This window comes from Channa argus, chromosome 12 (genome assembly GCF_033026475.1).
Source record: "Channa argus isolate prfri chromosome 12, Channa argus male v1.0, whole genome shotgun sequence".
Taxonomy (NCBI): Eukaryota; Metazoa; Chordata; class Actinopteri; order Anabantiformes; family Channidae; genus Channa; species Channa argus.
Genome location: NC_090208.1, coordinates 10,175,082 through 10,196,882, shown reverse-complemented (window position 1 = coordinate 10,196,882; position 21,801 = coordinate 10,175,082). Strand labels below are relative to the sequence as shown.

The 21,801-nt window shown below is 41.1% G+C and overlaps 1 protein-coding gene across 4 annotated transcripts in view; it reads left to right on the top strand.

Annotated features, from left to right (window-relative positions):
• LOC137137247 (protein phosphatase 3 catalytic subunit alpha) overlaps positions 1-21,801 on the top strand; it is a 68,048-nt gene that overhangs the window by 35,846 nt on the left and 10,401 nt on the right. For all 4 annotated transcript variants that reach the window (XM_067523266.1, XM_067523269.1, XM_067523267.1 and 1 more), the window contains exons 3-10: positions 5,047-5,171; positions 5,707-5,818; positions 6,267-6,412; positions 7,180-7,319; positions 10,614-10,691; positions 11,691-11,785; positions 19,128-19,253; positions 20,357-20,428. In XM_067523266.1, coding sequence (XP_067379367.1) covers positions 5,047-5,171; positions 5,707-5,818; positions 6,267-6,412; positions 7,180-7,319; positions 10,614-10,691; positions 11,691-11,785; positions 19,128-19,253; positions 20,357-20,428 — 894 coding nt within the window. The remainder of the gene's footprint in view (positions 1-5,046; positions 5,172-5,706; positions 5,819-6,266; positions 6,413-7,179; positions 7,320-10,613; positions 10,692-11,690; positions 11,786-19,127; positions 19,254-20,356; positions 20,429-21,801) is intronic.

Below are 21,801 nucleotides of genomic sequence, written 5' to 3'. Positions count from 1 at the left end.
TTCCCAGGTGAAAGAACTCCATGTATTTGTACTCCATGAAAATGCAATTCTTATTCAAGACCTTCTTCTTTTTTTCATGGCCCATTTGTGAGGCTCATATGCAAAGGGACAGAGGTCAGCATCAGCATTTTTCGACCACTTTTTGTAATTAGTGACTACTGCAGGTGTGGCACTGGCACCAAAATCGGATTGGCCATCCAGGTATCAGCTGTACAACTTTAAGCACAAGGTAACTGGTCAAATCTGAGGCTGAAATACATTTCATAATGTAATTATTTGTTTTCATATATTGTCACATGAAATTTTGTTTAGGAGTTGCAACCAAGCAGTTTGTCCCTGGGAGGGTTTGGTTTTTACCTGTTTCCAAACACTAAATCAACACTTTAGAAACATTATTAATAATACACAGTTTATTATATAGTACCTGAAAAGGGTTTTAAATTCAAATTTAAACCCTTTATATAATTTTTCGATTGAGCCACTCCGATTTGATTATGTGCCCCAGTCTTGCCACTCAAATAAAAAATGTCTAGATCTGCCCTTGGCTCTGAGCCAGTCATCGAGTCATCAGGTTTTGGGCATTTGGACTCAGTTCCTCAGGCTTGCCCAATTTCCTTGCTTCCAGTACATTCACTTTAAGAGCTGACTGTTCACTCACTCCCTAATATATCCCACCCCTTGGCATTGTAATAAAATAATCAATGTTATTCATCTGTGGTTTGAATGTTGTGGCTGATTGGCATAAATAATACAGTAGCTACAATTGAAGTTCTATTTCCTCTATCACTGATTAAGCCATTTTTGTTCCATTAAAGTTAATTTCCAGGAACCACACAACCAATCTAAAAACTGACTAGAGCTTTATATTTGTGGTAGATATGACTTGATTGCAAGAAAGGTCACGGACACCGTCAGAAATCAGACACGGGGCTCTTTTTTGAAGTTAGTCCCTACTGTGGATTTAAACTGTTGCTCACCGTGCTTTTCATTCAAGACATATGGTAAAGCGAAGGTTTACGATACAGTCAGGGAGAGCTGATTCACAGAGGTGTCTCACGAGGCTCGTAACTTGAGATAATTGCTCTCCAGCTCTGTCCTCCAGCTCCCACTAATTGGGTATCTCCCTTAAAGATTTTTGTCTTCTACAGGCTCTAAAATTTATAAAGCCACAACAGCCTCATGAAAAGAAAGTCTGTGTCCTTTTCATAATAGATTTCAGTCTTTTTACCTAGTTGTTAATTACTTGATTAGCTGATTTCTTGAAGAAGAGATGAATCGGATGCCATGCTTATCATTGCTGCCCTTGGCCCTATTATTCACAGCAAATATTGCTGATTGTTATCTTGGTGTTGTGTATTTATTGCAGCTCTCAGGTGAAGAAAGAGGCTCTTTAAATGTGTTTACTGTAGTAGAAACGCTTTGTCAGAAAAGAAACAAAAGAAATGGGTTTTTGTTTATCCGATGCACCTTGAGTTAGATGGCATCGACCAGCCTTTTACTGTTAAACATACTTCAGACATGCACTGCAACCTTGAGATTATCTAGTCATTATCTGGAGGAGCTGTTATCATAATCAGTTGGACTGGACATTAAAAGTACAAAGTCCATGTAATATCCGATTGAACCCATGTGTGAATATAGCAGGTCATTGTCCAAAATGAGCGGGCATGGTGAGGATGTTTCTGTCTTGTGGCTGTTGTGAAACCAGAAGAACAAAAACATCTATGGATGAAGAATGAGAGCAGTTTACTTAAAGATGCCAATAGAAATGTTTGATTGGAGAGAGGATGGGATTTGGCAACTCTTGCCAATAAGGGCTAAAGCTGAAACTGTCAGTCAAATTCAAGGATCAGTCTGGGACTTGTTTTTTTTTTTTTTTTGATTTCATTCTTTAATATGCTGTAGACAAAATGCTGCAATTTCTGCAGCAAGTCTGAAATCCTGCCAGGTCTCTCCAGCAATCGGCCCTCACCTAAACCAAACTAAATTAGACCTTACCATCAGGTATTCTTTTATATTTTTATTTAGATTCCCCTGTAGTCTAGCATTAGCGTGCAAGATCGACCTAACACGTATTAAGTGTGTTTCCATCTGTTTGGCACATCAGGGGATTCTAACCTAAAAGTTTTCTTTGCTGCAAGAAAACAGTAATAACCTCTGTGCAATTCTAATGAAAATTAACTTGAGTTTAAAGCTATAGTAAGCAACTTTTTTTCTCAAAGTATATTCGTAGAAATATGTTCCAAACATATAATACAACCTGCCAATTGCTTCCTGACCCAGTCTCATCGAACAGCTTGGCAGCTCTGCAGATTGTGAAGATTGGAGTAGATTGATTTTGAGTGTGACTGACTGATTGCCAATGGTTGCATATTGCAGCTTTAAATTAAATGAAATAAAATGAGTTTCATTAAGGAAAGGCAATCAGCATATAAACTCAGTATTTAACAGAAAATTCAAAGCATTGCTATAGAAGTCGCAACTGATTCAAGCTTGGTCAGGCTACTAAATTGTACAGCATAACATGTAAATTGGTCTGATAATAACAGGCCAGGGCAACCGCTGCAGAGCTGAAAAAGAAGAAAGAGAAGAAAAGTTGTATTCTAGCCTGGTTTTAACAAAGACCAATGAAGATGAAAGGGCATTTGGAACATGGTGACTATAATCAGGATGAGTCCTGACCTCTGTCAGACCTGTTTTTTAGCTGAAGCCTGGTGCAGTTTTTCCTTTTCAAACAGTCTACCCATCTTCTACTACATAAAGTCATAGAAAAAATACTAATATTTTGTGAATTTCCCAAGTTTTCTTGTTTTGTTTATAGTGAAAAAAATTTTAAGGAAAATGAGTTTTCTGGGACATAGTTGACTTGGAATGACACTGTTCCATTAAAAAAACGGGGCCAAATGTCCTTAATAATCATCTTTTGGTAACTAGAAAGAGCATTTCCATAAAGAAAATGCACTGTGAATGCTTCAGTCCTGAAAGAATTTTCCAAGCAAAGCTGGAAAAAGCTGAACTGTTTTTGTTGAAATACCTGATATGTTTGCTTTTGCTGAAATAGACTGAAAATTTTGCTTTTGCTTGAAAGCTGGATTGAAGGTGAACAATTTAAAAAATTGCTTTTGCTGGAATACCTGAACTGTATACTATGTAAATGTAACAACATTTGAAAGATGGAGAAAATATGCATTTGGTGGTTATAGAATATGGGAATTGAAGGTCAACTGTTTTACCTCAAGAAGCTGAAACATGAAATAGTTGCAAAAAAATCCTGGAACCTGTAGAAATGTAATAGCCCAGTGCAAAGTTTAACTCAAAAACCAGAAGAAAAAGTAGAAAAGGCAATTTCAGAGGAAATGAGGGAGAAAAACTGTCAGGTAAAGTGTTTGGACACAGTTCTGAGGCTGATCACATGACCTGATTCAGCTGTGTTCGTTACCATGACTACAACTGCTGCCGTCCTGCTGACTCACTCACTGTTGCTGAAAACAGGCTGGAAACTGCTCAGACTTTGCCTCGTAAAATGTAGAAAATGTAAAAAGCATTTGTCGTATTGAAAAAATGTAAAAACTGTGAGTGGCAGAAGGCTTTACAGAACAAGGTAATGCACTTTATTTGAAGATAGTCAATAAAGTGAAGCCATGGTGACGATTATAAAACAGCCCCCATTTGTGATTTGAGGAGAATCTTATAATAGGCTCTGACGGGTGTTTTAGATGCCACTCTCTCTGCTTCTTGCCACTTACAGAACCATCACTACGTCCCATCACCACGAGGGTTAAATTTCCCAAAAGAACACAAAAACACCTACATCGACTGAAGAAAAGAAGAAAAAGAAAGCAGTTGAAGCTGAGAAGTTGGACCGCGTGTGATGTCACCCAGTCCAGCTGGGCCAACATTCCGCTTTCCACACTAATGGAGAAGTTAAAAATTCAGCAAACGAAAACTGCGATAACTCAAAAACTGTAAAAGATATTAAAAAGCTGAATGGAAGACTAATAGCTGAAGGGCATGTGCCTTGCTGAAAGTTTGAATGGTCTTTCTAGGCTCAAGTATGCCGGACTAGTTAAAGCTGAAAGAGACAAAGCTGAAGATTTTCCCAATTCATTTGATTGAGGAAAAAAAAAGCAGAAAAAAGCTGAATATCATATAAAGTATAAAAGATATTAAACAACTTGAATGGAAGGAATAATGTCCTTAATAAGCTGAACATTTCACTGAAGCATTCACTGTAGATTACTGTGGCAGGCCAGAATTGTAATCACAGCTAACTTAAAAAGACATTTAGATGTGGATACAGCTGAAGGCCATCAATGAGCATACAGCTGGTTTCAGCCATTCAACCTTCAACGTAATTGGCATGGATAGGTGTTTTCCAAATAGGTCTTACTGGCCAATGGAAACACCTCAAGGTCAAAAGGGAGCTGAAAGAGTTTGTGGCGGAAAAGATAGGGGTGAACACGCAATCGCTTGTGATTCCCTTCACAAAATAATGTGTGCTGAAGTTTGGGCTTGTGGGAAGACGTTTGATGGATGGTCTCTGCAGTGTCACAATCACGATATATAAGAACTAACTGGATTTCATTTCACTTCTAACGTGTAGCCCCCGCAATAGAAATGGCTTGTACAGACAGTGATTTGCAGTTTTTCTCAGATTCAGGATCACCTCCTCATTTATGTGTTAAGAAAAAGCTCCTCGTATTTGTCCTATTTGGAACAAATTTGCATTCTTTTCTGGAGTAAGTCTGGGTTGCACTAACAATTGTTTTTCCAGTTACAAATGTGCTGTTTATACAAGCACATTTCACCGTATTTAAGAACATAAATTATGAATGATATAGCAAGGTTTCAGAAAAAAAAGTGGCCCAGTATGGCCAGTGAAGTAGGCTTTTCACTGGTTCAGGATACAACAACATCCTCTGTGGTCTAGGTTTACTAGAATATCATGTATAATATCTGTTGCCATCTGGAAAATGGAAAATACAAAAATAACAAAAGAACTCCTGATCCTCATGTGCTTTTGCTCCTCTCTCTTCTTCATCCTAGTGTGTGGAGACATCCACGGGCAGTTTTTCGACCTGATGAAGCTGTTTGAAGTAGGAGGATCACCAGCATCCACTCGCTATCTTTTCCTGGGGGACTATGTTGACAGAGGGTATTTCAGTATTGAAGTGAGTCTGTGCATTCTTTTTTGTCCTCACAAGGGCCTAATCAAGTGTGACACACACCATGTGGCCGTCTGAAGCTGTGTTTATTAATAGCTTTCTTTGAGCATAGATTGAATCAGGCTGCAGATATTGGGAGTGGTAATAGGCTTCTGTAATAACTTCAAATGTAGCCTGGATAGCAAATGTCACAGTGTAGCTTAGGCTCCTACAGAGAGAGTTTTTAATATGAAGCAAAATACACGCATTTAATCAGGACTGCCATCTTATTGTGTGAAGCATTATACTGTTATTAATAAAACATACTTTAATGGAGTGTGTTGAGCAGGTCCTCCGATGGTCCCCGTGTATATTTGTCATCTCTTCCTGCGAGCGCGAAATGTGCCACGAAATGTACCACATGAATGTTTGATCATAAGCAGAGAGCCTTGTGTTTTGTGCCACTCTTTGAAAACGACAAAGTCTGACTTGTTTTAAGTTTTCAGAGGATGAAAAGCTAACTGTTCTTGTGCCTTTTTTTTTTTTCTTCTTTCTGTTTCAGTGTGTGCTGTACTTGTGGGCCTTAAAGATCCTTTACCCCAAAACACTGTTTTTGCTGCGTGGGAATCATGAATGTAGACATTTAACAGAGTATTTCACATTTAAGCAGGAATGTAAGTAATGCTTTTACACTTTCTGTTTTGTTTTTTTTTTAATCTTTGATCTAAATTGAGTCCAAGTCTGGGAGGCTATGTACAGACTGGAAGGAGAATCGAGTTATTCTTTATAAAAGCTGTTTATTATGCATCCAATTCAGTCACTGACCTCAAACGCTCACTTAAAAGTGCCCTCTGGGCTGCTGCAGGATTCAGTCAGAGGTTTGACCTTCTTGATATTTACACATGTCAGAACTATTTCTGTTGGATGCAGACGGAGTGAGGGGGGAAAAAACACAGAAAAGCCCTGTGAAATTTAGCTGTTTTTAAAACATGGATGGGAAGCCTTTTGGCACTTTTGAAAAACGTTTCCATCCCAGACAAGCATACTGGTCCAATGTATTAAAGCCGTGTTGTTTGACTTGGCATGCTCTTCTTTCCCTGCCCTGTTTTCCTCCCATGACAGGTAGAATTAAGTATTCAGAGAGGGTGTATGACGCATGTATGGACGCCTTTGACTGTCTTCCCCTGGCTGCACTTATGAACCAGCAGTTCCTGTGTGTACACGGAGGGCTGTCTCCAGAAATCACAAATCTTGACGACATCAGGAAAGTATGTGTCTGATTTGAGACAATAGTCGCTGTAATTTCATGCAGCTACAGTCTGTGTGTATGTTTAACAGCAGGCGGCTGTTAATGGCTGTAAAAACACGCACCGTTTGTTTCAAATCGAAGCTACCTGTCCGCATGTATTTTCCGTGTTCATTCAGAGTTAATACAAATCTGTATTCTTTTGAGCTTGATGTGATGTGTAAATAGCAACCTTACTTGCAATGCATAAAGTGATACTACCAGATGTGTTTCGAATGCTCCTCAGGACTTGGAAACAGGGTATTGTAGGCACCGGTCTGGTCTGTCCCCTCTGATTAAGAAATGTTCAAGAGTCGGACCCTGCTTTCAAACTAATTCAGTAATTTGAAATGGATTTTGGGGTAGCAATCAGAGGGAATGCATAATAGAATTTGCTCTGTTGAAGTGTCCATCATGCCCATCCAGTAATCCACCAGCTTTTGTTTGAGAAAGAGCTATGTGAGAGTAAAGTTGTTAATGTTCATTTCTTCAAAAGAATTGCTGCCATTGAGGTTTTCATGTCTGTCTGAAAAAGGCCTTGTAGGCACTGAAAGATGAGGACTGCTTTTAACATGTCACATATATATCGTGGCTTGTAAGAAATTCCACTCTGTTCTACCTTGAGTGGAATTTGCATCTCTAAAGCTGTTGATTTAATTAGGATCATGGCGGAGGCAGCAGCAAATGTAGCTCATGTGTGGAAGAAGCAGTGGTATGGACAATTGATGTGCATCACATTCTCGTCCACAGCTAGACAGATTCAAAGAGCCCCCAGCGTACGGGCCGATGTGTGATTTGCTATGGTCTGACCCCCTGGAAGATTTTGGGAATGAGAAGAGCCAAGAGCATTTCACACACAACACAGTGCGAGGCTGTTCCTACTTTTACAGGTGAGTTGTTGTCTCTTATAACTGGAGGAATGGGATGTTTTCCAACCTGAAAAAAAAAAAAACAGCTTTTTTCAATTTGAGATAGCTTCCATATTAAACGTGCACTTTATATTGGATCACTGGATTTAAAACCTAATCTTGGTAACTGTATTTCAAAAGGCTTGCATTCTGATTTAGTGCTGCTTTGAGGAAAAATACACCATCTGCTGATTTAGTTTTGGATGAACCATATGTGGAAACATTATTGATTTTGAGCGCTTTTCAATACAATGAACATTTTCCAGGACAGAATATTTGGACATACTGTAAAGGCAGGTAATCATCAACAAATGTCATAAAAAAAACAAAAAACAAAGGGGAAAAACAACCATCATGTTTTCAAAGAGATGATATATTAAAAACACTCTGCTGCCAAGTTTCCATTTCTCATCTCTTAGCGTTTTTCTTACCGCTGTGTGGAGGAGAGCAGTTGAGGACATGGCGTGCATGAGAGCAGTCCCAAAGACTCCTCCTCAGACCATCGCCACTATTTATGTAACCCGCATTACCTCCAATTGAGCTGGGTAACTGAACAAACAGAGGAAATGCTCGGAGCAGACAGCTCGCGCTTTCACAAAATGTAATGAACTGGCACATTACACCGAGGTGCAGTCCTGTGTCTCAATGTGCTCGACGCTCCCTCCCCTCATTACCACCTGAGCGATGCTCGCTAGGACCTGGTGAAGTAGTAAGAAATGTCCCAAGGCCTGTCATATGCATTTGTTTCTCCTTTTTCCACGCTATGAGATGAACTCCCAGTACTGCTGTTGTGTATTTGTGAGGGGATATTTTGACTGATCATCTTTTGTTACTGTAGGCTGCAGATCCTCCACTGCTCCTTCATTCAAATTATTTTGCCCACTACTGATGAGAGGCTAACCTGACGTGCTGGTGCCCTTTTTATTTCAAGATTGCGCTCACGATCACGTGTTCATGTCCTTGATCTTGGTTAACCTTCTGCCATTTGGTCAAAATTCTTCTGGGGTCTTGTTTTTAACACTGTTCTCCACTTCATCTGCCCAGGAGAGGGTCGCTAATTGGCATCACACTGGCATTCAGGATTTATGAGACAGTTTAAGCCAGGCTGAGGGACAGAGCCATTCATCCAAACCCCTCCTTTTAAAACCATCAGCTTTTTTTGTCGCTTCTGTCTTGCAGCAACGACCAACATTTCCCACTCGTGCCTCGTAACATTCTTACAAATGCAATTCAAGCATGAAATTGTGCATATTTCAACTATGGCTGCTTTCATTTGAGCATCTGCTCATCAGCATTTTAGATTAATGAGCCTAAAGTGATTATTTTTATTTTTATTTAATTATTTCTTACATATTTTATCATAGATGTCAATCCAACCTAATAACAAATTGACCTTAAAGCTTCGATTGTAATGTAGTGCCGCTTTCATTTCTCTCAGTGAAGTCGTTTTCTTGAACTCCTCATGCTGTCAAAGGAGCTCATAAATATCTGTGCCCTGTTGTCGGACAGATGGGAGCTGCTCTTAACCCAAAATGCAAACTGCCAAAAAACCCAAACCAGGCCAAAATGTATCTTGTCTACCAAACGACTCCATATGGTATTATACCTACATCTGCTGCAGGAAATCAAGTGAGAAATAAAACATTTATTACTAATTTCTCCCTCCTCCAAAAAAAAACAAACAAAAAGAAATACATACATACATACATAATTTGCTTTCCACATCCCTTCCAGCAAATGCCTATTGTGTGTTCTCATGTCTGCATGCACTGAGACTGTTAATGGACTTTAATGAACTTTTTCGATTTCAGTTTCCTGTGATGGATTTTCCCACAGTTTAAATTTGAAATGATCTACCTCTGCACCAAGCGTGGTATCTGATAAGCAGCCAGAACAAGACGATGCAAAAGCAAACCTGAGAAATAAAGTTAATTAACTTGTATAACGCTTTATGCCATTACTGCCTCAAAGGACTTTACATTGAGAAAAAAAGTAAAGCTGCTCTAATAGCAAAGGTTTAAAATCCTCAACATTGTATTGTGAACTACGGAGAGGGTCTGCAGTTGCTGAAAGAACATAAAACAAATCTCCTGGTTTTGCTGTAAGACCCAGGGCTAAAATGTATAGTTTGGTTTTGATTGCACCATGTGGGTGTTTCTTCATTGTTGTGCTCTGATTTTTGCAGGGGCGTCGAGCTAAGATTACAGAACTTAGCTCAAAATCACAGTCTGTGTTTTGAACAAGCACATGATATTACTTCGGTGAAGATATGTTGGGGTCGTTTATGCCATTTACAAGTTCTGTTTACAACAACATAGACAAAAAAAAAAAAATGACTGTCACAGATACAACTAATTACAGGGGTGGTCGTGTCACATTGCACATTTTGATGGAGTTGCCCTCGGTAGATTTATCTGTTTGCAGACAAGGCTGTGAAATGCTCATTACTGCAACAGCTGTAAAATGACTGTTGTGTTAATCAAGCACAACATCTTCAATCAAAGTTTTTCAGATGTAATGCCAAAGTGTCATTCATCACAAGCCGTCACTCACCGATCACTACATAGCATCCCAGGATTCGCAAACACAGACTTGGATTTCAGGTTTTTTAATAGCAACTTGCGAAACGATTTTGACTAATAAATACTGGCGGTGTTTGTCTTGTGAGAAAAGGACTTTTTCAGTGAAAGCTGTAGCTAGAGGATGAAAGGTTGTAGAATGGAAAAATGCAGTTTGATAGTTGGCTGTAAGATTCTTGTTCTCTCTGCTCACAGACTGAATAGATCAGCATGAGCGTAAAACGAGCTCTAAGAAATCATTTTTCCCCTTTAAGAAACCATCTGCTATGAATCATGTGTCAGACTTGACATTTTTTGAGTTTTAGTCTAAAGTAAAATGCACTCTTTGCGAAGGATAACACCTCTTAAGAGTATAAAAGCGTGGTTAAATGTTAAGCATATTATGGGTTATTATTTAGATTGGGTGTCATCACACATTTGCTCACAGAAATTATGGCTTTTGGGAAATTTAAGAGCCTGTGTTAAAATTCACGTTGGAAGCCACAATTAATTTAAAAGCCTCTACTCGTTATTAGCTGCAGTTAGTTTTAGAGCAAATTTAGCTGGAACTTGAAAGTGTTGTACAGCCACTGTTCATCTGAGCCCAATCAATAACACCCATGACTTATTCAGTTATTTTCATCGATTGTTCTTCTTGATCTTTCGGGGATATTTTTTATGCATGAGTAAAGCAAATGTTTGTCTCGTTATTCAACAGCTACCCTGCAGTCTGCGACTTTCTACAACACAATAACTTATTATCTATCATCCGGGCCCATGAAGCGCAGGATGCTGGGTGAGTGTTGTGGCATTTTCCTCTTCCCCCATCACACTATCACACAGCAGAGTGATTCAGGGCATTAAATATAAAGCTTTCCAGGTGCTCCGGTGGTTTGCTCAAGCCTGTCTAGAGAACAGGCTTGCTGCAGCCTGAACTTTTGAGGAAAGCCGTGTTAATCCAAGAAATGAAAATGGATCCGGCGTGATGAGTGAGCTGGCCAGGTGTGACATGACAGTTGTAATCCATTCAGGTCTTGTCAATATGTTACTGATTTCCTGAGGTTGAGTTAACGCACAGTCAGGGACATCCCTGCCTGCACACCAGTTGCACCACCTGTACATTATTAAGCTGTTTTGTTTTTCTTTTTTAATATGAAATGTAGTCAAAACAGTGCTAGATTTCCAAAAAGTCTCAGGAAAACCTGTTTGCAAAGTTTGGTTTTTAAAACGGCAGGTGGGCGGATGTGTCGAGCTGATCTCCCTCTAAGCGAGGTTAAGGTGGTGGGTGGCACAGCTCACAGTTGTTTACCATTGTGCTCCCACGCCATGGTCACATGAGACACCTTGCCACGTCTCAGATGAGGCTTTCGCCCCTAGCCACCTTAAGCCGCACATGTAATAATGTTACAGAGTTTGTGTTTTCAGTGTAATTGATACCAAAAAAAAAAAAAGAAGCAACAAATCCACAAAAGCTTCCATTTAAAGAGTATCCACACTACCAAACATAGCACAGACATTCACTGGGAATTCGCTGAAGTTAGTTCAGCGCAGTCGCCACATAAGGATATGTTTCACCTGTGACACGGCCTCCTGAGGCTATGCACAGCGCCCCCTTTGCTAATGCATCAGTTTACAAGACAAACACAGTCACGGTGAAAACATGAGGCTATGAACACAGCCACGGCTAATCATATCCTGAGGGGTGAACTCCAATGAGCAATCCAGAGATGAAATGTTTTAATGATACTGATGTAATGTCACTAATCCTTATTTCTCCCCTTCACATTATTACCAGATATCGCATGTACAGAAAGAGTCAGACCACTGGCTTCCCGTCCCTTATAACAATTTTCTCAGCACCCAACTACCTAGATGTCTACAACAACAAAGGTAAGAATAAGGAATCTATCATTATCAATCTTCTGTGGCTTGTACCCAGTTTCATATTTATGGCTTGCCTCAGGGCAGGTGGCTCTGGGTTGGAGAATTACTTTGGGTCTCAGATCTATGCAAAATTTAACGACAGAATTGCGCCATACCAAATAGTTTTTTCACCTCATCATAAATCATATCAACATCAAAAGCTCTGAGGTAATTAATAACACAGCAAATGGCCTCATTCAGTTTTGGGAGTTTCAGGGCTGTGGCATTGTGTGCCAGCTGACACGACATGGCTCACTGGGACCCCGCAATAGAATGGATCCTTTAATAAAGCCGTTTCCTGTGAGCAATAGTTAAACATGTTTTTTTTTTTGCATAAAATGTCTTCTTTCTGTTCAAGCACTGGTTTTCCAAAAATGTTTGTTAAAACAAACTTAAAATTAGGGAGCTTATGTTTTAGGGCGTGATCAGAAATTGTAAACAATAATGTGAGCTGTATGTTGCTGGGACAATCAAAATATTTTATTGTGTATATAACAATCTGGCATTTGACAAATGTAACACCTGGCGATTGCAATACCATTTAAATTGTTTTGCTATCATTTAAGAATAGATAATATTTGTAATAATGTAATTCCTTGTTAAATATTTTGGATATCGAATGCAGTGTTGGATTGTTGGATTTTGGCTCATTAAGGTAAATTTCAGGTTTGGCATCGTTACATTTTTCACCCTTAAACAGTGCGTGCAGTTTATCCAAGAACCGTTCTACTTCATATCAACAATATACAATATTTTAGTCACTGTGTTGCACTTGTTTCAGTCGAGTCTAGTCAGGGATGGAGCTGGTGTTAAATGAAGTGACCTGGTACTGGGTCAACTTGGCACCTGGTGGTCCCCTATGCTGCACACCGGTGCCCACGCAACAAAATAGGCTGGCCTCTTTGTAATGAGTCAGCACTTTTCTCAGGAGAACGGACAGGATCTGCTTTGGCTGTTGGGGCGTGTTGGATGGAGAGGAGGGGTAGTGGGGGCGGTGGTGAGTAAGGCACAGGAAATGGAAATGGGAAGAGAAGCGCAATGGTGATCTCGTGATAAATGCCACAACCGAGCATTGCACTGTGGTGCTGCTTGTGTGAGGGGAGCGAGGGCTGCCCCCCCCCCCCTTTTTTTTTTTTTTTTTGGTATTCTTTTAGCCAGTTTGCAGCTGTGTTTGTATTTGTTTTAGTCTTTTTCCCATTTGTTGCCTCCATGCCATCTTCTCTGTGCAGTAAGTACAGTCGAGGAACAGGGAGGCAGTGTGCTTGTCTGGTTTCTTGTTTATTATTAGGCCCCTATTTGTTCCGTGCCAACTAATCTTCCTGGGGCTTTCAGTCAACACAATACAAACAAACAAACAAAGTCATGTCATTTGCATGTTGTTTTTAGTTTGGCAGTGAATTGGCTGGCAAATCATTTGCACTTCTCAAGCTCAGGGTTTCAGAAATGATACGGCCTTCAGTTGATATACATCTGACACCAACTGTGGTCATCAGAAAGAAAATGACTCTGTGTGTATTTAGAAGTGACTGCATTCAGACACTCGGAAACATCTTATCTAGCAGCAGTCTTTATCCCTGTCATCATTTACTGTCCGCTTTAAATTGAGGCACCTTTGAGTGATGAGATCTTTGGCTTATAACACACACATAATATCAGGAAAACAAACAAGCAAATCCTTCATGCATCCTTCAAGCTCACGCTCTTTACCATTAAAGCTTCATCACATTGTCGTGATGCTGTTACTCGGATCCCATTTTGATTTATCTGTCATTTTCTTAACTCTGTCCACCTCCCCACAGTTGCACCTTTCCAGGCAGAGCTAGCCAATGTAGTCCTGTCGATGCTCTTTGAATAGGTCATGTGGGCGGAGTTCAGTGGTAAAATCAAAGCCTCTGTAATGAATTGCTCTGCTCTTAGCTTCTTGTCAGAGCTGGGAGCCCACTGAGCATGTCCGTGATTGATGGCCAGTCGAGTGGGCACATAAATCCTAAAGGGGAGGGAGGAGGCATCAGCAGGTCCCATCAATCTGGCATTGGGAGTAGGCCAGATTAGCCAATGAGACTTCTCCGTGTGGGGGAGAAGTGCACCTCCCATCGGAAAGGAGTAGGCGGAGAATATCTATGAGGCAACACAAACAGGAAAGGAAAAACTCCTCCGCTAGAAGTAAATCGAAATTGTAGCTGAGTCAGGATAATCAACACATGAATAATGCTCAGTCCAGCCTCAAGATGCCACCCATCCCTCTTTTTTTCACCTCGCTCTCAAGTCAGGCTGTTGGTTAAGTGTCAGGCACTGACCGTCTGTCCATCACACCTCTGACCCCTGCACCTCCTCAACGAAATCACAAAGTGGCACGGACACTGGAGAGCTGACAGGGATGCTGTGCTAAATGAAAACACAGCTGCAGTGATTTAGCAGTTTTCACTCTTTGAGTCCTGAAGTGACTGCAGAAGAGACTGGGAGATGGAGAGAAGTGGGGGGGGGGGTGTAGTTGGCAGTTGCTGGGGGTTTAGTATTGATGGAGCGTTTTTTTTTTTTTTTTCTTTTTTCGCTGCAACATTATTGACTGGTCCTGAAAGCCAGCAACTGAATCTTAATGGTTATGGTGCTTGGATGGAATAAGAGCTAAATCACGGCGATGTTGCCAGCACTGATAATCTTACCCGCAAGACACCAACGAAATGGTTGTTTTAGATACTTCACACACCTGTTAAACATTATATAACCTAATTAATGTTTTATTGCTTTTTGTGTTATTGTTTCTGGAGTACAACAGAAACTTGAATCATTAATTTTATATAATTATTTATTAATTTAAGAGAAATGTGCTGGTCTTAAGAGAAATGCGACGTCACTCCGGGTTCACTTGCAGGTCAAACTGGTTGGGGATTACTTTTTAAATAGTTCTTTTCTTTGTTTATTGTTAGTGCATAACTGCAGGCAGGAGTAACTGGTAGGTAGAAGACATGAGTGATTTGAAGAGAGGGGAAATGAAGTAGCATGATTGGCTCCTGGCCCTGCCGCTGGAATAAATAGCAGGATGGAAGCTCGGGCACCGATGACGTCACCGCAGCAGGGAGTTAATTTTCCCCTCCTTGTCACGAGTGCCAGCAAGAAGAGTATCCCTGGCTGCAGATGCCCACCCATCTGTTATCATTCTGGTTTTCTAGTCTAGTCTAGTCTAGTTTTCTGTAAGCATGGGTTACAGATGTCTTCAAGCTAGGTTAAACCAGAAAAATTAATATCATAACCTTATGCAGAACTCGCTCTTTCTGTTCCTCCGTCCTGACTGGGATTTAAACTGATTTAGTGTTCTGTATCCTTAAAGGTCAACTTCACTCATTGTCAACAATCCATCTGTTGTTTTAGTCTGGGGAGTAAACTTTATTTCTTCTGTCTTCCCTAGATTCAAACACTATCTTTGCCTCTAGCTAAAAAAAAAACTCCTCCAGAAGATGTCATCTGGAGTTTTTTTTTTTTTTTCCCATCATCAGGAATTCAGATGATGTCACCTGGAGGAGCTTTGGAAGAGCAGGTCACCAATGTTTGCAGCCTTTTTATAGTTTTTGCAAGCAGATGACATCTTCTGAAGACAGATGTTTATTTACACACACGCACTCCCCAATGTAGACGGCAAGTTAAATTACAGATTGTCTGTGTGCTTATTGGGCACAGTCATGCCCAAATTAATTGCTTTGTCTATTTTTTATAAGAAAACTTGACAAAACACTGAACAAACTGTCCCCAGAAAACTACAGTATGAGATGCAATTGAAAGCCACAAGCTAAAACCAGTCTAATTAAGTTCTTTTTAATAAGTTTAAATCTTAGACATCATTTTTGTTTTTAAACCAAAGTGTTTTGAAATCAAATGCTAACTGTAAGATAATGAAGGATGCAGTAATTTGGCCTTGCGGTGAGCTTATTTTATTTATTCATTTACTTTTTCATTTCACAAAAGTACCTACATCACCTAAGTTTTCTTTCAAAAACTACGTATTGTCAGGAAATGTATGCTCCTATATTCAGTCTTTTGTAACAAATAACCTGGTGTTATAGGTGAAAAGCTAAAATATAAATGTGTTAGTGTAACTATTCGCTGTTATGCTGTTTATCACTTAAGCTGCACTGCAGTCTTATGCTGTGCAGCATAAACTGATTTGTCATTTTAGACAGGCCTCCGATGTTGCATTAAACTTTGTTGTGTTTGAAGTGATTACATTTTTTTGTTTGTATCCACACTCACACGGTACAGTAGCTCCAGTTCACCGTATTGTAAAACTCCTATGGATGGATTGATTAAAGTGCGGTTTGTTGACATTTCGCTTTCAGTGGTCTCATTAATTTCTTAACTAAAAGTGAGCATGTAAATGCAAGTGTGACTTCCAGCAGAAGTAGGGCACCGAGTGTAACGGGCTGCGAAAGTTGCTGGGGAATACTGACCCAGAGGAACTCGATACGAGAGGCCTCAGACGCAGATATGCGGTCGGCATTAAGTGTCGGGACAGGACAGTGGGAATCTCCCCCCCGATCTCAAAGCAGACTTCACAGTCCTCGTTACCGGGGGAACTGGCTGGTGGCACTCCCTTATAAATAATTAATGAACGGGTGTCGCCTCACAATATCTGTGTTACCGAGGCAGCAGGCCTTGGCCTCAGCCACCATCAGAACACTAGAGACATCTAGTGGCTGCCATGCGCTGTGAAATTTAGATGTAGAGTTAAGCACAGAATTCACAGCTCCTCGCCACAAGGGCAGTGCCCAGCTTCTGTATGAGAAATAACTTTGCATGCACTTGCAAATTATATGAGTGGTCTGTTAATTGGGAAGAAGAGCGCTGGTCTTGTCACCCCCAGCCGCCTGTTTAGTGCGTCTTCCTAAAAAGAGAAAATGGGCCTTGACCTGCTCACACCCAGAGATCGACAAACTCGTCTGTTTAGCGAGGGGTGGGGGGCGGGGGGGTAGGGAGAGGGAGGTTGTTGGGTGCCTCTGCTCCTTTAAAGGGAATCCGATTTGAAGGAGCAGCGGCAGGGGAGCTGACCTCCTCCCCCGCTCTGCCTTTTTCCTGCGGGCTTCCGTGGCTGCATTCAATCAAGTGCCTCGACAATGTTTATGCAGTATGTGATGTTTATGCAATGGCTGCCCACGAGTGCTTTCATGCACGCCGACGCACATGCATTAACACCCACAGCCCTGTCTGAGCGGAGTATGTCAGACTAATACTATACTTCTCTTACTGGACTGGGTAGCAGCGTTTTGCTGATCTTGATAATATCTCCACATTAATTATACAGTATATGGATGTTCCCCCCCTGCTCTTTCTCTTTGTGTTGGAGGATGTGTGTATGTTCGTTTTTGTTGCTTGGAATAAAGAGGTGATGGCAGTGAAATACGTGAGGGAGCACTTTGATGGCATAGTTACTACACTATATGCACTGCCAGGTTTCATTGAGTTCACACACACACACACACACACACACACACACACACACACACACACACACACACACACACAGAGGCAAACCCCAGCCTTGCAGGAGGTTTTCTGATGCGATTTGCTTTGCGACTGAGTTTATAGCTGCTTGGGATTCCAGGTTTGATGACTTGCTATTCCCGACCCTGAGAGGGGCCAAGGCAGGAAAGTCCCCCGTGGTGACCTGCTGGACATGGTGTCCGCTTTCTCAGTGACCAGACTGGACTGCTCCATGACAGTGGCTGCGGGCACTATATACAGCATGGGTATATTTATGTTCGCCAGCCCCCATGTTTTCCTTAGCACCCACGATCACGCCATAACTTAATCATGAGTGAGGTCACATGGGGCAGTGTTAGGTAGGTGCACAGAGATCTTGTGACTGTGATGAGACTCAGTAAAAACAACACGGTGAACAGCAAAGTTGAATAGCATTGCTTTTAGATTGTAAATCTAAGGTAGTTGTATGGGTTTTAAAGGAAAACCTGCACGGAATAAGCTTATTTCCTGTACTGTAGTGACTCATATCAGTCTGTTATGCTACAGCTGGCATTTTGTTAGATTAGCATGAAGCCTGGGAGCTGGGGATTCTTGACATTATGCAGCACATAATGTCTTAGAGTTGTTAATGTATCAGAGGAATTGAAGCAGATGGCAGAAGCAGGTCAGTGGGAGTCAGCAATTATATCTCGTGGCCTCGTGTCCATGTCAAATTGCCTGGAAAATGGGAATTTTCTTATGATCGTTGCATAGTGTTGATTACGACTGCAAGCTTTGGCCCCGCGTTCCCTTTCTCTCCTCTCCTTCTTAACACGTATTGACATTTTATTCTGTTAACTAATTAGAAATGCTCAGTCTTGAAGAGCCCGAATGCTGAGCCATGTATTTCTGTGACGTTATCCTAATGTTCATGCATTCAATCCTGCAACTGACATGTAGGTTCTACTGACTGGAGGCTGTATACAATGTTCAGAGGAGGTGTTCTGGAGGGGGAGTATAGATTTTCTTTTGATTTTTTTTTTTTTCTTTCCCACCCCAGATGCTTGTTGCTGTCATTTTGATGCTTGTGCATTTTTATAGCCTTAATTTGCACATCTCTGTTTGCAGTTTTCCATGTATTTCTCACTTTCTGTCAATGTAAGAGATTGACAAATGCAGATTTTTCTTTTTTTTTAACACCTTATATGTTTTTCATTAGCTTTTCATTAGCTTTTTGGGTGTGTGTGTGGGGGGGGGGGGAGCGTCTTTGTGTGGGCAGTTTAGCGCTGGATCCTTTTTTTTTCCACCCCACTATCATCGCCAGAGGTTGATTGACAGCATCTGACAACATCTTGAATTACATCCAGGCTTCAGTTTTGGTGTTGGACGGTTTTGACAAATGGAGCTGCACAGCACCTGTAGCTCATAAATCATTAACAAGAAAAGCTGGAGAACAAAAACAGAACGTTTCGCATCCAGATTTTGTGTTCAGTACGGGATTGTTGGCTAACAACGTGTTGGACTTAAAGCAAGCGTGCACACAGAATATATCTTGGCATGTTCCAGCTGCTGAAGGCCTACATTATTTTTAAGTGGTGGTTGGAAACAGGATGTAGGCTGGAAATGGCCCCAGAACTCGAATTGATCTGATAATATTTGTTTGTGTGTTGGTATGGACTCAAACAAACAAACCTGATTTCAAGCTGCTTGCTCACTTTCTAAGGCTTTAAAAGAATAAATGAGAGATTTCATCATTTTTAACATGGAGCAGAGACAGAACTGAATCTCATTATGTCTAACCTTACACATGTGGACACATTTTAACAACTACCATTTCATCTCTTCTCTCCCTCCCCAGCGGCAGTGCTGAAGTATGAGAACAACGTCATGAACATCCGACAGTTTAACTGCTCACCTCACCCTTACTGGCTGCCCAACTTCATGGACGTTTTCACCTGGTCTCTGCCCTTTGTTGGCGAAAAGGGTGAGCATGTACACACACACACACACACACACACAATGCTGCATTTACTGGGTAAAATAACAAACCTGGTTTCAGGACTTTATTTCTGTCAGCGACATTGTGGTTAAAGCGTAGACTATGAGGGAAGATGCTTAAGTGGACTGAGTGATACCTCCAGTAATGAGGTATTGGAGCAGTATCCAGGACAGAAAACACTGGACCCGGATGTCTCTAATGTCTCCCTAAAATGCTATCGATCCTCCATGTGGCTCCAGAATAATCTCTTGCACAAATCAACTCTACAAGACTTTTGAAGGCGACCTGCGGTTTGTTAGCAGCAGAAATTTTACGTCCCTAAAGTTGGAACTGATAGACAGCAGACTTATTCTAGCACAAACACCCACACGCCTCCACTAGCCTGCTGCCAGCCTATGGGCTGATTGGGATCCCCCCGCGAGCCTCGCTGTCCGAGAGAAGATTTAACGCGGTCATCTGCTTCCGACAATGTGGGTCTAGTCGAAGTCGCGAAGGTCTTTACACCAGCCCAATTCTTCCAGACCAGGCTGCTTTCACACATGCATTGCAAGCCAAACTTCTCTACACGCTACCCAGAAGAGCTGCATGTGAGAACTGAGCGAGACAGTCCGACAAATTGTCTGGAGCATTCAAAGCCAACATATTTTTATTTTTTCTCTATTTGGTGCTTTGTTGTGCTCTAAACAAACCAATGTGATTTCTGCAGCATATTTTTTTTTCTATCACGTTGCACCTCCTGCACTGTCCCACCCCTCAATGAAATCAAGCTGAGTTTCTGACTCAGACCATCCCACTGTTTTGTATGTGTGAAACAACAAAGGACCTGATTCTCCGGACTTTGTCCAGATTCCATCTGAAAACTCCTTTAGAGAATTAAATACATCCCTGACCCTGACATGGCATTGTTGTTTTGAGTTGGCTAATATTCCTTTTATCCGCGAGTGGTCCTATTGTTTGGACTCATGTTTGACTCACGTTCAGCTAGAAACATGCTTTCATGCAAAGATACAAACTAAGTTAGTTGGATTTTAGTTTTTTTATAATTGTGCTGTTTTGTAAAATGTGTTTTTCCCCCCTATGTTTTGCAGTGACTGAGATGCTTGTGAACGTACTGAGCATCTGTTCCAATGATGAGCTGACGACTGACGAGGAACTGGATGGTAAACACACATTCTCATTGCAGTTTGCCTTAGCTCCACTAGAGGGAGTCATCTGCTAATAGGAGCACTGTATGCTGTACACACACCTACCCACACGCACACGCGCGCGCACACAGAGGAGGCACGACCTCACGTGCTCATTTGTTGCATGTTTACACACACACCACTGATGCTCTTTTTCAGAACACGTGGTTTAAATATATTACATTTTCAAACATATGGTCAACAGAGAAACCAGAAACTCTTACGGACATTTACATTTAAACATGTATACGTGTGAACATGCCTTGTTTAGTACAGTTGTTAGATGTTCTGCTGCACTGCTCCGCTCTCTGAGTTCAAACATCACAGTATTAGTCACACAGTATTCCAACTTTTTATCTTCATGTAATAGTTGCGAGCTGAACTCATCATCAGTTGGATGCCAGCTTACAGCTTATCTCCACTGAGATGGCCAGTTTCCCTCCGCCTGCCCCACCTCACACTGCCAGACAGGAAATGATCTCACTGCTCCTTCCTCCTCCTCCTCCTGTCCCCCGTCAGTCTCTTTGTGTTTACTGATGCACTCGGGTTGACTCTGTAAACAGCAACGCAGGGGTGGAGTGTCAGGAGAACTCCTGATTTCGAATAGATTTGAAACGTTTGATGCTGACAAGCTATGTGTTCACTTTGTTGACGAAAACAGAGTTCTGCTGATCGGCTACTGATTAATCCCATTATGTAAAGAGCTGGTATATGAAGAGTTACAAGTGAAAAGATGTGTCGCTTAATGGTTGTGACACTAGCAAAATTGATTTGAATCCAGTTTTCTGAAGCTAATTGATGTGCTAATTAAATCGGTTGATATGAATCGTCTATCAGTAACATCTAGGCTGTTAGGCAGGGCGGGAGATTGCACATACATGATAACTTGTGATGCAGACTCCAGTAAGATTCATATAGCTTTCGACTGTGGCCCACTTCACACAATGTGCAGTCCTTCAAAGAATCGGCCGCACTTTAACATCGACTCTTTCACTGTGTTTGTACATTTCCATGCTCACTCTCACTTTTCTTTCTCCTCTCAAGCTCATTTCTTTTTCAGTTTCTTTTTTTCTTTTTCTTTTTTTTTTTTTTTTTTTTGCAGCCATCTCCACGTTCATCTGTGTTATTAATTTTCATCATGTTGACATTTGGATTGTGCCTTTCTATGACTTTCTCACTCATAATTTTCTTGCCCTTTTATTTCTCTGCTATTTTTTCTTCCCCCCGTGGTCTTCGGTTGCCATTATGTTGGTATTTCAAAATCTCCACTACTTTTCTTTTCACATATTTCTCTCTCTGTCTCTCATGCTGTCACTGCCTTGGTTTTACCTCATCTAATTTCTCTTTTC